The sequence below is a fragment of the Bos indicus genome, chromosome 9 (assembly GCF_029378745.1).
Source record: "Bos indicus isolate NIAB-ARS_2022 breed Sahiwal x Tharparkar chromosome 9, NIAB-ARS_B.indTharparkar_mat_pri_1.0, whole genome shotgun sequence".
Classification (NCBI taxonomy): domain Eukaryota; kingdom Metazoa; phylum Chordata; class Mammalia; order Artiodactyla; family Bovidae; genus Bos; species Bos indicus.
In genome coordinates, this window is record NC_091768.1 from 32,291,464 (window position 1) to 32,305,628 (window position 14,165).

The 14,165-nt window shown below is 37.5% G+C and overlaps 1 protein-coding gene across 10 annotated transcripts in view; it reads left to right on the forward strand.

The window, feature by feature from the left end:
• The window catches only part of FAM184A (family with sequence similarity 184 member A), a 122,157-nt gene that overhangs the window by 85,309 nt on the left and 22,683 nt on the right, over positions 1-14,165 (forward strand). For 6 of the 10 annotated variants that reach the window (XR_011568416.1, XM_070795896.1, XM_070795899.1 and 3 more), the window contains exons 10-11: positions 5,290-5,331; positions 12,320-12,532. Coding sequence is in view for 9 of the 10 variants with exons in the window: in XM_070795896.1 (XP_070651997.1) it covers positions 5,290-5,331; positions 12,320-12,532 (255 nt within the window). In the remaining variant the exon portion in view is untranslated. The remainder of the gene's footprint in view (positions 1-5,289; positions 5,332-12,319; positions 12,533-14,165) is intronic. The other 4 variants (XM_070795897.1, XM_019967143.2, XM_070795900.1 and 1 more) reach the window with 1 other exon arrangement.

Consider the following 14,165-nt stretch of genomic DNA (forward strand, 5'->3'; position numbering starts at 1 on the left):
TTTCAGTTTTTCTTCCTTACTTTTAATGGCTGAAAGTCTGATTATATTCATCCATTAAGACCAGAAATCCTGAAAGACCTTAGTAAGCCTTCTGTGCTGAAATATCCAAGTGCTCTAATGAGCTGAAGAGGACCTCTTAAGGCCCTCTTCAGTCATCTCAAAAACTAACAAGTAGCTGAAGATGCTTTAAAGGAAATTGACTTAATATAGCATTAATGTTTCTTAACATGGATCTTGCTCATGTAGATCAGATCAGATCAGTCGCTCAGTCATGTCCAACTCTTTGCGACCCCATGAATCGCAGCACTCCAGGCCTCCCTGTCCATCACCAACTCCCGGAGTTCACTCAGACTCACGTCCATCAAGTCAGTGATGCCATCCAGCCATCTCATCCTCTGTCGTCCCCTTCTCCTCCTGCCCCCAATCCCTCCCAGCATCAGAGTCTTTTCCAATGAGTTAACTCTTCGCATGAGGTGGCCAAAGTACTGTAGTTTCAGCTTTAGCATCAGTCCTTCCAAACAAATCCCAGGGCCGATCTCCTTCATAATAGACTGGTTCGATCTCCTTGCAGTCCAAGGAACTCTGAAGAGTCTTCTCCAACACCACAGTTCAAAAGCATCAATTCTTCAGCGCTCAGCCTTCTTCACAGTCCAACTCTCACATCCATACATGACCACAGGAAAAATCATAGCCTTGACTAGACAAACCTTTGTTGGCAAAGTAATGTCTCTGCTTTTCAATATGCTATCTAGGTTGGTCATAACTTTCCTTCCAAGGAGTAAGCATCTTTTAATTTCATGGCTGCAGTCACCATCTGTAGTGATTTTGGAGCCCAGAAAAATAAAGTCTGACACTGTTTCCACTGTTTCCCCATCTACTTTCCATGAAGTGGTGGGACCGGATGCCATGATCTTCGTTTTCTGAATGTTGAGCTTTAAGCCAACTTTTTCACTCTCCACTTTCACTTTCATCAAGAGCCTTTTGAGTTCCTCTTCACTTTCTGCCATAAGGGTGGTGTCATCTGCATATCTGAGGTTATTGATATTTCTCCAGGCAATCTTGATTCCAGTTTGTGTTTCTTCCAGTCCAGCATTCCTCATGATGTACTCTGCATATAAGTTAAATAAACGGGGTGACAATATACAGCCTTGACGAACTCCTTTTCCTGTTTGGAACCAGTCTGTTGTTCCATGTCCTGTTCTAACTGTTGCTTCCTGACCTGTATACAGATTTCTCAAGAGGCAGATCTGGTGGTCTGGTATTCCCATCTCTTGAAGAATTTTCCACAGTTGATTGTGATCCACACAGTCAAAGGCTTTGGCATAGTCAATGAAGCCGAAATAGATGTTTTTCTGGAACTCTCTTGCTTTTTCGATGATCCAGCGGATGTTGGCAATTTGATCTCTGGCTCCTCTGCCTTTTCTAAAACCAGCTTGAACATCAGGAAGTTCACAGTTCACATATTGCTGAAGCCTGGCTTGGAGAATTTTGAGCATTACTTTACTAGCATGTGAGATGAGTGCAATTATGTGGTAGTTTGAGCATTCTTTGGCATTGCCTTTCTTTGGGATTGGAATGAAAACTGACCTTTTCCGGCCCTGTGGCCACTGCTGAGTTTTCCAAATTTGCTGGCATATCGAGTGCAGCACTTTCACAGCATCATCTTTCAGGATTTGGAATAGCTCAACTGGAATTCCATCACCTCCACTAGCTTTGTAGTGATGCTTTCTAAGGCCCACTTGACTTCACATTCCAGGATGTCTGGCTCTAGGTCAGTGATCACACCATCATGATTATCTGGGTCATGAAGATCTTTTTTGTACAGTTCTTCTGTGTATTCTTGCCACCTCTTCTTAATATCTTCTGCTTCTGTTAGGTCCATACCATTTCTGTCCTTTATCGAGCTCATCTTTGCATGAAATGTTCCTTTGGTATCTCTGATTTTCTTGAAGAGATCCCTAGTCTTTCCCATTCTGTTGTTTTCCTCTATTTCTTTGCATTGATCATTGAGGAAGGCTTTCTTATCTCTCCTTGCTATTCTTGGGAACTCTGCATTCAGATGTTTATATATTTCCTTTTCTCCTTTGCTTTTTGCTTCTCTTCTTTTCACAGCTATTTGTAAGGCCTCCCCAGACAGCCATTTTGCTTTTTTGCATTTCTTTTCTATGGGAATGGTCTTGATCCCTGTCTCCTGTACAATGTCACAAACCTCATTCCATAGTTCATCAGGCACTCTATCTATCAGATCTAGGCCCTTAAATCTATTTCTCACTTCCACTGTATAATCATAAGGGATTTGATTTAGGTCATACCTGAATGGTATGTAGAATACTTGTAGAATACTTGCCAAACAATACATTTGCATATAGATTTTTAGTTCATCCAGTATTCTCTCAAACTTTTACTGGGGGGAATCTCAGCCCATTTTGTGTTTTAAATACCATCTATAGGTCATGCATGCTCAGTTGCTCAGTCATGTCCAACTCTTTGTGACCCCATGGACTGCAGCCCTCGAGGCTCCTCTCTCCATGGGGATTCACCAGGCAAGACTACTGGAGTGGGTAGCCATTTCCTCCGCCAGGGGATCTTCCCGACCCAAGGATCGAACCCAGGTCTCCTGTGTCTCCTGCATTGGCAGGCGGATTCTTTGCCCTCAGCTTCCAAGGAAGCCCAGTCTGTATAGTTCAGTGACTTCCAGTTAAATCCAAGTTAAATCTCCAGCTGTTGTCTTCACCCAAACTCAGTCACTTGATTATCTAATAGACATCTCAGACTTAGCATGTATGGCTCAAAAGTATTGATTCTCAATCCCTATCCCATCATCTTCACTTCCTTGCACTTTTTGCTCAGAACAAAAACTGAAGAGTCATCCTTGCTTTCTCTCTTTTCTGATCTCTCATGTAATCTCAATCCTGTTTATTCTATCTCCGAAACAAATCCCAGTTCCACCTGCTTCTGTCTCTCTTAGCAAATACTAATCCAAGCCACCATATAATAGCCTTCTGTTTAGCTCCCACAATTTCACTTTTCCCCTCACAAACTTGAAGTAATCTTTTATGATGTAAATCAGATCGTGCCATCTTCCTGCTTAAAATTCTTTCAGGGGTCCCCAGTGAATTAAGGCTCTTTAGTCCCTGGTGGCGCAGCAGTAAAGAATCTGCCTACAATGCAGGAGACTCAGGTTCGATCCCTGGCTTGGGAAGATCCCCAGGAGAAGGCAATGGCAACCCACTCCAGTATTCTTGCCTGGGAAATCCCATGGACAGTGGAGCCTGGTGGGTTACAGTCCATGAAGTCGTAAAGTGTCAGATATGACTTAGCAACTAAACAACAGATATGTCCTATTTCACTTCAGCCTGACACACCCCGCCCCACACACCCAGTCATTCCAGCTCACTAACACCTTAGGGTCTTTGAGCTAATCCTTCTGCCTGTTCACTCTTTCCCCCCAATTATCTCATTTTGTGGCTGACTTCTTCACTAAGTTTAAATGACACTTTTTTCCAAAGATCTTTTTTTACCATCAACGCAATATCACCTCTAGTCACTTCCTTATCACATCAACCTTTTAAAATCCTATTTATCATGAACTTTTTCTTACTTTTTAATTTATGTATGTATGTTTGTTCAGTATGCTGTTCAGTTCTCTGTATCACTCTGTACTTCCTAGAATATAACAGTACTCTAATAACTCTTTAAACAAAACAATGTTACTTCATTTATGTGCTCACCAGTAAGGGTATTGTGACCCATCACCACTGCCGTGCCTCTTCTAATTGCTGTTGCCAGGTCTGTGCTGTAAGTCACCCCAGCTCACAGCTTGTGGACCAGGACTTTTGGTTTAGATATTTCCATAGCCCTCAGCAATATGAGGACAGAGGTAGTGACCATATGAGTTTAGATTCCAGATGTTCAAATATAGTTCTCTCACAGAAGATCTAGAATTCCTATTGAAGAACCTCTGATCTGTAATATTGGTCTAATTTATCAGTTAGTTCAGGAATCCTAAATAACATACATACTTTTTTTGTCTGATGATACTTTAAAGAATGAAAAAATTATTTCATAAGTAAATGACGTTCATTTTAGATTAACTTCTAGTACGAGGATATCAGTTCAGTGAAATATAAAGAGGTTAAAAAAAAAAAACTAAAAAAACCCTTGGATTTTCATAAACTTTGTGAACTCTGGAGAACTATCTCATTAGTATATAAAGAATATTATGAGTAGAAGAAAGAATAAAATAAAATTCAAAGTATGAGAGCTTAAACTGTGAAGTTATAGAATGATCAAACAGAAAGTTAATAATTTTTCTTATTTTTTTCAGCTCTGTGAACTATAACCTAAATTAGTCTTAGGGTATTAGTAAATAATTGTTTACCAAATAAAAGCTATCTTTAGTTTGTAAACATTAAGGAATATTCACATTATGGGGGAAAAGATAATTATATTCCATCTGAAAATTTGATTAATGTCCACAGTAAAAGCCACTTTGCAGGAACTTTCCTATATTAGTAATATAAATTTAAAATAACTACTTTGTATCCTTGGAAGGCAAAAAATGAGGCAATTGAAAATTAAATCACATTTTCCCCATATTTAGGGGAGGGAGAGCATGTTTTTCTAGTGGTTTATCACTCAGCATTTCAGTGAGCTAAAAAATGAACGCAGGTCATATATAATTTTATCAAATACAGTCTAGGAAATAGGGTTGAAAAGATACAAAGGCATCGTTTCTTCCTTTCCCCTGAACTTTTACACTAAACCAGATTATTATTCAATCTTTACATTTTCAGTGATTATCTCATATTTATTTTTAGCCCTCAAATTATGTAGTCAGTGAAGTGAGTGTTTCAGTTCTCATCTGCTCATTTCTCACAAGAGAAATCCTTCTAGAACCTACTCCAGTGCTGAGTGGAATGCTTTGAGGCATTATATTATAGATTTCTGGAAGGAATTTAGAACGGTAATATTCCTTCCAGGCGCTTCAGTAACCACGGTCTTTTAAACTGACCTCTGGTTTACCTGTACTGTCCTTTGGTGTCTTCCAGAGGTAAGTCTGCAAGCCCGTAAGCCTCAGACACTGTTTTAAAGGACTACAGATAATGTAGACTGCGTGTCATAAAAAGTTCTTTTTGTCTGATTTCTTTTTCTGAACTGTTTTCAACTTACTTGTTTCTGGAGCATATTATAATTAACGTTCTATGTCTTACTCTTCCTTTTTGTCCCTCTTTCTTTCACTTAGTCGATTTCTGAATGTTTCCCTTTATTCCTGTGATCTTTTCATAGCGGCACTCTCTGGGGGAAGCTTTGCATAAATCTATCAACAATGTAAGTGAGCGGCACTTACACTTTGTACACAGGGCATGTTGCACTTTTGGTTTTGCATCAACATCATCACCGCTTGAAAGCTTTGACTTGTGATATTAAAAAATACACTTTTTGGCCTGGGTAAGATATGTTGTATATGGGTGGCAAAGCTTCTAGCCTTCAGCCTTTCGTTTGCGTGTGTGCACACGCCTATCACACACGGTATTGATAAGCATGCGTTTTATTGCGTGTGTGCACACGCCTATCACACACGGTATTGATAAGCATGCATTTTATTTTAAAGCCAAGCAAGATTTTACTTCTCAGATATAAAATTCATTATTTTAATATTTGCGTTGATAGCTATAGTAATATTTTGAAAAACTGTCAACTTGTTGACTCTAATAAAAAATGGAAATAAATGTAAATGTATTTCTTCTTTTGTTAGTTTGTTTTTTAAAAGAGTAGAATCAATTGACTTCTTCAGAGTATCAGATAGTTGTGCAGGTTCATAGATTCAGAATGTATTTTACATTTTAGTGTTACAATTATTAAAAGATTTAAAGCAAAATGGAGTAAATCCCTTTCCAAAGAATTGGCAATGCTATTCTTTTACTTATACATACTCAAAAATTCAGATACTAAGCTTCAAACTAATATTGCGTTTAAACGATAATTAAAATTTTTTTCTTTTCATGTGAAGAGAAAAATGAGATTTATTTTCACATCGAACTCGTGCCCAACTTGTTCTTTAAGATAAGTTAGCAGAGAGGTAAGCATCTTTTAACATTTTTCTTGATCTCCTAGGGCAGAGGTCAGCAAATTAAAAAATGGTAGGCTATAGTCCATGGGGCCGCTAAGAGTCGGACACGACTGAGTGACTTCACTTTCACTTTTCACTTTCATGCATTGGAGAAGGAAATGGCAACCCACTCCAGTGTTCTTGCCTGGAGAATCCCATGGACAGAGGAGCCTGGTGGGCTGCCGTCTCTGGGGTCGCACAGAGTCGGACACTACTGAAGTGATGTCGTCGTAGTCGTAGTCATAGTAGTATGTTGACCTTTCTTGTCAAAATTAACAAGTATTCTGGCTCAACACAATCCACAACTCCGTACCTGTAATTTATTGAAAAATTAAATTGTACTTAAACATCCTATTTTTCAAATTGCTTTTTCTTACTCATTTTTCTTGTTTTCACAAAAATGAATGAACCCTCTCACATGAAGCCTCTACCCTGGAAAGCAAGTCATTTTTAAAAAATCATAATTTATATGACAGCCTTTTTCAAAAACACACAGAATCACTAGATAAATTGTTCACCAGTATCATGATAAATTGACCAAAACTATAGGAGAAAAGGCCGTAGGTAATATTACTTGAAGAAGATAGTTTGTTTTCCTCCTTGATCGCATAAAATGAACTGAGAGCAGAGGACAAGTAAAAGACCAGGGCTTCAAAGACTTATCTGGTTGTTGCCTTACGATTCTCATTAAAGAAGCAGCCAGAGTCTTAGTTTTATGAACTCCAGAGCAGTGGTTCTCAGCTATGACTGCATTAAAGTCATCTGTGAAACTTCAAAAAGAGTGATTCAGCCTTCTGATAGACTCACATGAGTATGTGTTTAGGCCATTTATTTTGGGGTGTTTTGGTACAACATTTGTAATAGCAAAATCAGGTGAGATGATCTGAATTTTCATCAGGAAGGATTAAAGTAATTATAGTGTATTTATACTTTGAATGGTGTCTACTAGGATGAATTTGGCTTTAAGCAGCAGAACACCCAGTTAACAGTGGCTCATGCTGTCAAGATACTTAATGAGGTGCCCAGGTGCTTTGTGTTCTCCTCCTTTGCCATGTTCAATATGTTAGCCTTTGGACCTCAAGTTTGTCATGTCATGGTTGCAACTTGGCTGCTACAGCTCCACCTTTCATGTTCTTGAACAACTGTGCTAACACAGGAGACTCTCCGTTAAGCAGTTTTTTAATCAGGAAATAAAATCTCTCCACCTCCTCCAAATTCTCCACATACTTCCTTTTAGCTTATTAACTAAGATGGGATGATACAACCTTAGAGTTAGGTTACTGTGACTTTCTTATCCCAGTCGTAAATCACTCCTTGGTGCTGGGAGAGGGGCCTGCCTTCTTGAAGATCGGGATTTTCATTCAGTTCCTGAACAAACTCATGAGTTCAACTCGTTGTGAAGAAAGAAAAAGGGGGACATGGGCATTTGGGAAAGAAGAAACAGTGCCTGCCATTTGCATTATCTGTAGTCATTGAAAAGAATGGGGGCATTCCTACACATCATGGATTGTATACCCTAGAAATGACCCCATGAAAGGAAAAGCAAACCTCTAAAACCAAACTTGTTCGTCTCCCTAGTAGAGAAATCATTAACCATCATTATGTAAATCCATGAGTATACTCAGCTTGAAGGGAGCTACATATTGTTGAGTGTTTGAAAAACGATAGCGACACCTAAGGATCTTGATACCCTCATGGTTTCATGAAGGAAGTTGATGTTTATTTCTCTGTTTAAGACATAGGGAATGTTTGTTCCAACAGCAGCCCCATGGGTCTCTGTTTCAACTACTTTGGACATTAAGCTCTGGTCTCTTGAGGTGTGCCCTGGGGCCCCCAAGTAATTTTTGTCATATCATGCCAGATGTACACTCTACATGATGAAAGTCATCCATCCACCTGTTTACACATAACATAGTTTAAAAAAAGCAAAAGAAAACAGGACATTAAGAGAGAGAGAAGTCATAAGAGTCTTGGGAGACACATGCCTAAAATAAAACACTGTTAACAATTTGGTGCACTTTCTTCCAGACTGTTATTTGTCATTTGTAAATAAATATAGACAAATGCAAATGCAAAAAAAAAAAAAAGAGTCTTGGGGGATACCAAAATGTTAGAATTGATTAACCTTAGGGATTGGGATTTGGTGAGGAAAGGGAAGGAAGCATACTTTCCCTTTCATTTTATAAACTCCTTTATTAAAGAAGTTTTTTTTTCACAACGAACACATTACTTTGGTAGTTAGAAATTATGTTAGGTGGTCTTTGCTCAATTCCAGACCTATTTAATCAGAATAGCCAAGGGTCAGTGGCTGGGCAAATACATTTATTAGAATCTACAGAGATGATTCCGATATATAGCCAGGTTTGAGAACCACAGATTACATTTGCTATCTCAGGATATTCTTTGTTCTGAGGATAAGCTATTTGTATATTTTCTGTATTCTTTCATTTCTATAGTAAGATTTCTGTTAGGGGTAAAGAAAACTAGAGTGCATAAAAAACCAAAGGTTGTAAGTAGGACGTACATAGTGAATGACGTATCTCATGTTGACATCCTATCGTATCCAGTACCTCAGATTTGATATTTCAGTTTCTATTTTGAGGGATTTCCACAAACACCATTGCAGAGGTACAGAATCTTTGTGAAACCGCCCTGTTGGAAAGAGGTAAAGCTTTCCCTTCTTCAGAAAAATGTATCTATATGTCTTTAATTTTGTCTTTTTGAAATTTGTACAGCCTTATTTTCAAAAAGATAGTATTTTAAGTGGTAGAGATCACAAGGTAGCAATTACTGTCAGTGAAGTTTGGCTTTTAAAATTATTTGCAAAGTATCTGCAAAGTATTTGCAAAGTGCCTCTTGATTAGTAGAACATATTATTTAATTCATATATAAACTGCTGTGGTGGGAATTTTTTAATTAGGATGAAAATTTTTTCTAAAATATTCTCTTTGGTTCATTTAAAATCAGCAAAATAAAAAGCTTTAAGGTTTAAAATTACAACAAACGTGTAGAAACTTACACCATATATTTCATAATTTGAAAATAATTTGAAGCAACTAGTACTGCTTCTCATTTATTCAACAAATGCCTTTCTGTAATACTGTAATGAGAGTATTGATGTAAGTTACCCAGACTATTTAATGCAAAGTCTATCTTTGTTTTATTTTAAATCAATGAAGTTTTATATTAATATGTATTTCCATAAAGTGTACTAAACTCTGCTGTTTAAGTTATAGCTATAAAACAGTTCATTTTACATTGCTTTGCTCATTATTTCTGTCTTTAAAGTGCCATGTAATTTTCATGCTGAATAAAGGCTGACAATTTAATGCCATCTACTAATTTAATTTTTAAAAGAGCAAAATAAGTTTTGATGCTGCATTGCATGATAAAGGCTTCCTGCTTACGAATAATGTTACTGTTTTGAGCATGAATCCAAAGGTTTTTAGATAGCCTTAATATTATTTTCATATGCTTTCAAAATTAAGAATATAAAGTATCTAAACTAAGTATACTTGAGGACTAAATTGCATGATAATGTCTTTTTGCATATTCTTTATATTTGCTTAAATATAAAGATTAATCATATATTCTAAAATTAAAAATATTACTTTGGAGTTCTTTCAAGGTAAAGTATATTATATTTAAAGTATTAAGCTGGAGAGGTTTAAAAAGTGTGCTTAGATTTTAAATGTATAACTGTTAACAAAATTGTGGTATTCATTAATTTTAAATGTTGTACTTCTTTATAAATTTCATCTTTAACTGGTTCAAGTGTGAGTCAAATTATAGTCAAATTAACATATGGGAGCTCTTTTTGATACAGTGACCTTTTGAAATAGTTTAGGAAAAAAAAGCTACACTGCTGTGAACTGATTGGCTTCTTACTAACCTAAATGCACCCTTAATTGGAGGACAGGATCCAGGGCCACCACTAGCCCGTGTGGTGCCTGTGTACAAATCAGAACGCTATGCCACTTTTCTTTGAGTGGACTTGGATGCATCCCAGGGCAGATGGCTTGGTGAGGAGCTTGTTCACTGGGTAAATTCGTCCTCACTTGGCCAGGGGCCTAATAATAGCTTTGATAGGATCAGTCATTATTCTTTATGTAACGAACATAGTCTTTCCCTAATGTTCTCATATATGTTCTAGTAGGTTGTCACCAGGGACAAGGCAGTCACATGGGTCCCTATTCTGGGTCTGGGACTAGGCTTGAACTTGGGAAGAGAGTGGGTAGGAGCCTTGTCTATTTCAAGAACCAGCTAACTCTACTACTTTACACATTGGGGTTCACAAACACACATTTGATTACCTTTTACCCTTTTTTGATTCTTTTTTTCTTTGGAGGTTGTCTTTAGTATTCATTTCATCCTGATTTTCTTTGCACAAAATGGTGAGAAATCACATGACATGGTTTGTTTTGGCCCTCCAGCTCCCACAAGGAAGGCTTAGCTGTTGCTGTGCCTTTCTCCTGCAGTTTTTACGTTTGCGGGTTTATTTGAGCTGTAAATCGTCAGTGCTACTGCCATTTAGAGGTGTATGGAGTTGCGTTGCCCGGGGTCAGAGTGTTGCAGTTCACCATGACTCTAAACATGGAAATAACCTCTGAAATCTTAAGCTTATTTGGAAGTTAGTGAGTAGAATTCATGTAACTTTCAATAGGTAAAGTCACTTCTCTGGAAATATGTTAAAACAGATTGAACATGTGTCAGTAGTATCATTTCTCATCAGTACTTGACCCTCCCCACAAAGGCATGTAACCTTTTCTACTAATCCTGGTGTATAACCCTGCCCTTGTCCCAAACCCTTCCAGACAGCTGTCACTTACCTGAAGCTCGGTATAGTCTGTGCCTGTTTCCTGCTGCTGGCCTCTGCCCTCTCCTGTCTTCCAGTTCATTCTTTCTCATTTTTCTTTCTCAGTTTACATTGCTGGTGATTCTTCAGCCTATCATTTTCTTTCTCACGTACCTTCATGGTAAGACATGTGAGGCAGCCTATGTCTACCTTCCATCAACCAAAAGAAAGTTTTTTCTTATTTACAGAAAGTCACTTTAAAGTCTTTTCTTTCCATTAGCTTTCTTGGCCACAGAAACAGTTTTTATCTACATATAAACACAGCATCTTATTATTTAATGGGACATATTTGACAACTTTTTATCTGTTTTTTTTAAGTTCCCGTTAACCTCAGACTTGTAGAATATGATTGAGTCATCTAGTTTCAAGTTTATAGTTTTGTTATATGAGAAGAGAAACAGATCAAATAAAATGGTTTCAACAAATGTATATGTGAACACATACACACATATATACAGATGCTTATACATATTTTGTGCTTCTTTTGGTTAATGTACTTCTGCATGTATTTTAAAACATACAGAGGCAGTGCGGATGTATTAAGGGTGATGTTTTCAATAGAAGGAACAAATAAGTTCTCCATAGTGAAAGAAAAGTACCTGTCATTATTACAAGGCTGTAACTAGAAGATTGTGAGAGGTTTGTGGTTTTTTAAAAAGCTTGAAGTTCTGCAGATCCTTTTGAATTAAATCAAAATTCAAAAATAAAAATGTTTTTTACACAAGAATTCTAAATTCTAAATTGATAAACTGTTTAAAGAGTACTTCTTTAATGCTCAAATAGTTTTAGCTGGCTTTCATTGAGCAGTTAATCTTTGTACATGGCAGGAACTATTCCAAGTAAACTGTGTGTAGAAATGCTCTTTTCTGTCACGTGGCCTGGTGAGGTGTTGACCGAAGCAAGTGGCAGAGCTAAGATTTTAACTCAGAGCCCACAGCCTTAAACAGTCCTGTGGCTCAGCAGTAAAGAATCTGCCTGCAATGCAAGAGTCACAGGAAATGCGGGTTCAATCCCTGGGTCTGGAAGATCCCCTGAAGGAGGGCATGGCATCCCACTCCAGTATTCTTGCCTAGAGAGTCCCATGGACAGAGGAGCCTGAAGGGCTACAGTCTGTGAGGTTGCAGGGTCGGACACGACCCAAAGCGACTGAACACACATGCACTGAAAACAGAATAAAAGTGGTAATACCTTAAGATTAGCCATCTAGGATATACTATAAGACATTTTAAGTGGGCACTTTAAGGCAGTTATTTTGCAGTTGCTAATATCTTCAAAATGCCTTTTCCCCCTAAATAGGCACTGTGTGAAATAGTCCTTGTATTTATTCCTCTTTGTGTGCCCTCCTGTGGCAGATTTCCCTCCTGAAACAGAATCTGGAGATGCAGCTTTCCCAGTCTCAGACCTCTCTGCAGCAACTGCAAGCCCAGTTTACACAGGAGCGACAGCGACTGACACAAGAGCTCGAAGAATTAGAGGAGCAGCATCAACAGAGACATAAATCTTTAAAAGAAGCACATGTCCTTGCATTTCAAACCATGGAAGAAGAAAAGGAAAAGGAACAAAGAGTAAGTTTTAGGTGACATACGTTCAAATGTAACCCAACAGCCTGATCACTGTTAACCTTACGATTCTAAAGAATTTATTTTTTGCTCCAAAAAAGTATGTATTGCTTTATTTCAATGTGTTTTCTAGGCTATGACTTCTTGTAGGGGTCACAGTGATTAAACACATACACTAATTGTACACTGTAGGGCTTCCCTGATAGCTCAGTTGGTAAAGAATCTGCCTGCAATTCAGGAGACCCTGGTTTGATTCCTGGGTAGGGAAGATCTGCTGGAGAAGGGATAGGCTACCCGCTCCAGTATTCCCGGGCTTCCCTTGTGGCTCAGCTGGTAAAGAATCCACCTGCAGTGTGGGAGACCTAGGTTCGATCCCTGGGTTGGGAAGATCCCCTGGAAAAGGGACAGGCTACCCACTCCAGTATCCTGGGCCTGGAGTATTCCATGGGGTTGCAAAGAGTCAGACAGGACTGAAGGACTTTCAGTTTCCCTTTAACTGTACACTGTAGCAGACATATGTTATTTCTGTTTCCCATGAAAAGGCCAAGGTCATGATGTGACTAAAGCTCTGGTTTGTCATGTGTTAGCAGTGATTACATAAATTTAGTCATTACTGTTATCACTGTAATCTCTTAATACTGGTCTTGAACTTAGCCTTTCATCCAACTTTTAATTTTTTTCTTTTAGTCTAGATCTACAAAAGATACATGTGCCTAAAGCATTTAAAGTTTTTATCTCCATTTTTTCCCCTCATGCTTTTTCTTATGCACAGAACTCACAATGAAATGAAATTGGAGACATTTAAAAATAGTACAATTCCCTGTATACTGTTTGTATCACTATATGGTGATCACTCAGAAAAGATACATTATTGGTTTCATTATATGCCAGAATCTCCCCATATCCATTATTTAGTTCTGTGTTAAAATGTTAGTTGGACTTAGCCTTAGTGTGATTAATTTTAGTGTAGTTCATTTCTTAACACTGTATTTCTCAATTTAAGGACCTTATGGATAATTAAGATAAAGATGTGATAGAAAAAGTTACTAATAATAATGTTTACCATCCATACTGTTACTACATATACACATTTTAATTCTTTATTTGGGTATAGACACTATTTTAAGAAATGGTATGTTATTTAAAAATTGTTAAAAGAAAAATGTCATACTCTTAAAAACAACTAATTTGCTTGTACAGTAAGTTTAGTCTATTGATATTGTCCAAAAAAATCAAGGGGGTTCCTTTGGTTAATAATTCAACCTTAGCATTGCTAAATACTCTATTCATTGGATTCCATTTGTGAATTACGATAACACATAAGCTTACATATCATACTTTAATTTTATACAAACAGTCTTTTCAGAACTATAATCATTTTTCAGAAGAAATCAGAAATGGCAATTTTATTGTCTGTCATTAGGTAGCCAAGCTAACCCTAAGTCATGTTGCCTGTACTCAAAGTCCTTTATTTTACCTATATTCAAAGGAACCTGTACTTTATGTTTCAGAAAGAATATAAGTAGCCAAATAATAATTTTTAAAAGCATTTTAGAGTAGTGATTGAAGAAACACAGCCCTACTTACAATGTGGTCGCTTTCTCGGAAACCTTTATAGATTACAGTAAGAAAAACCCTT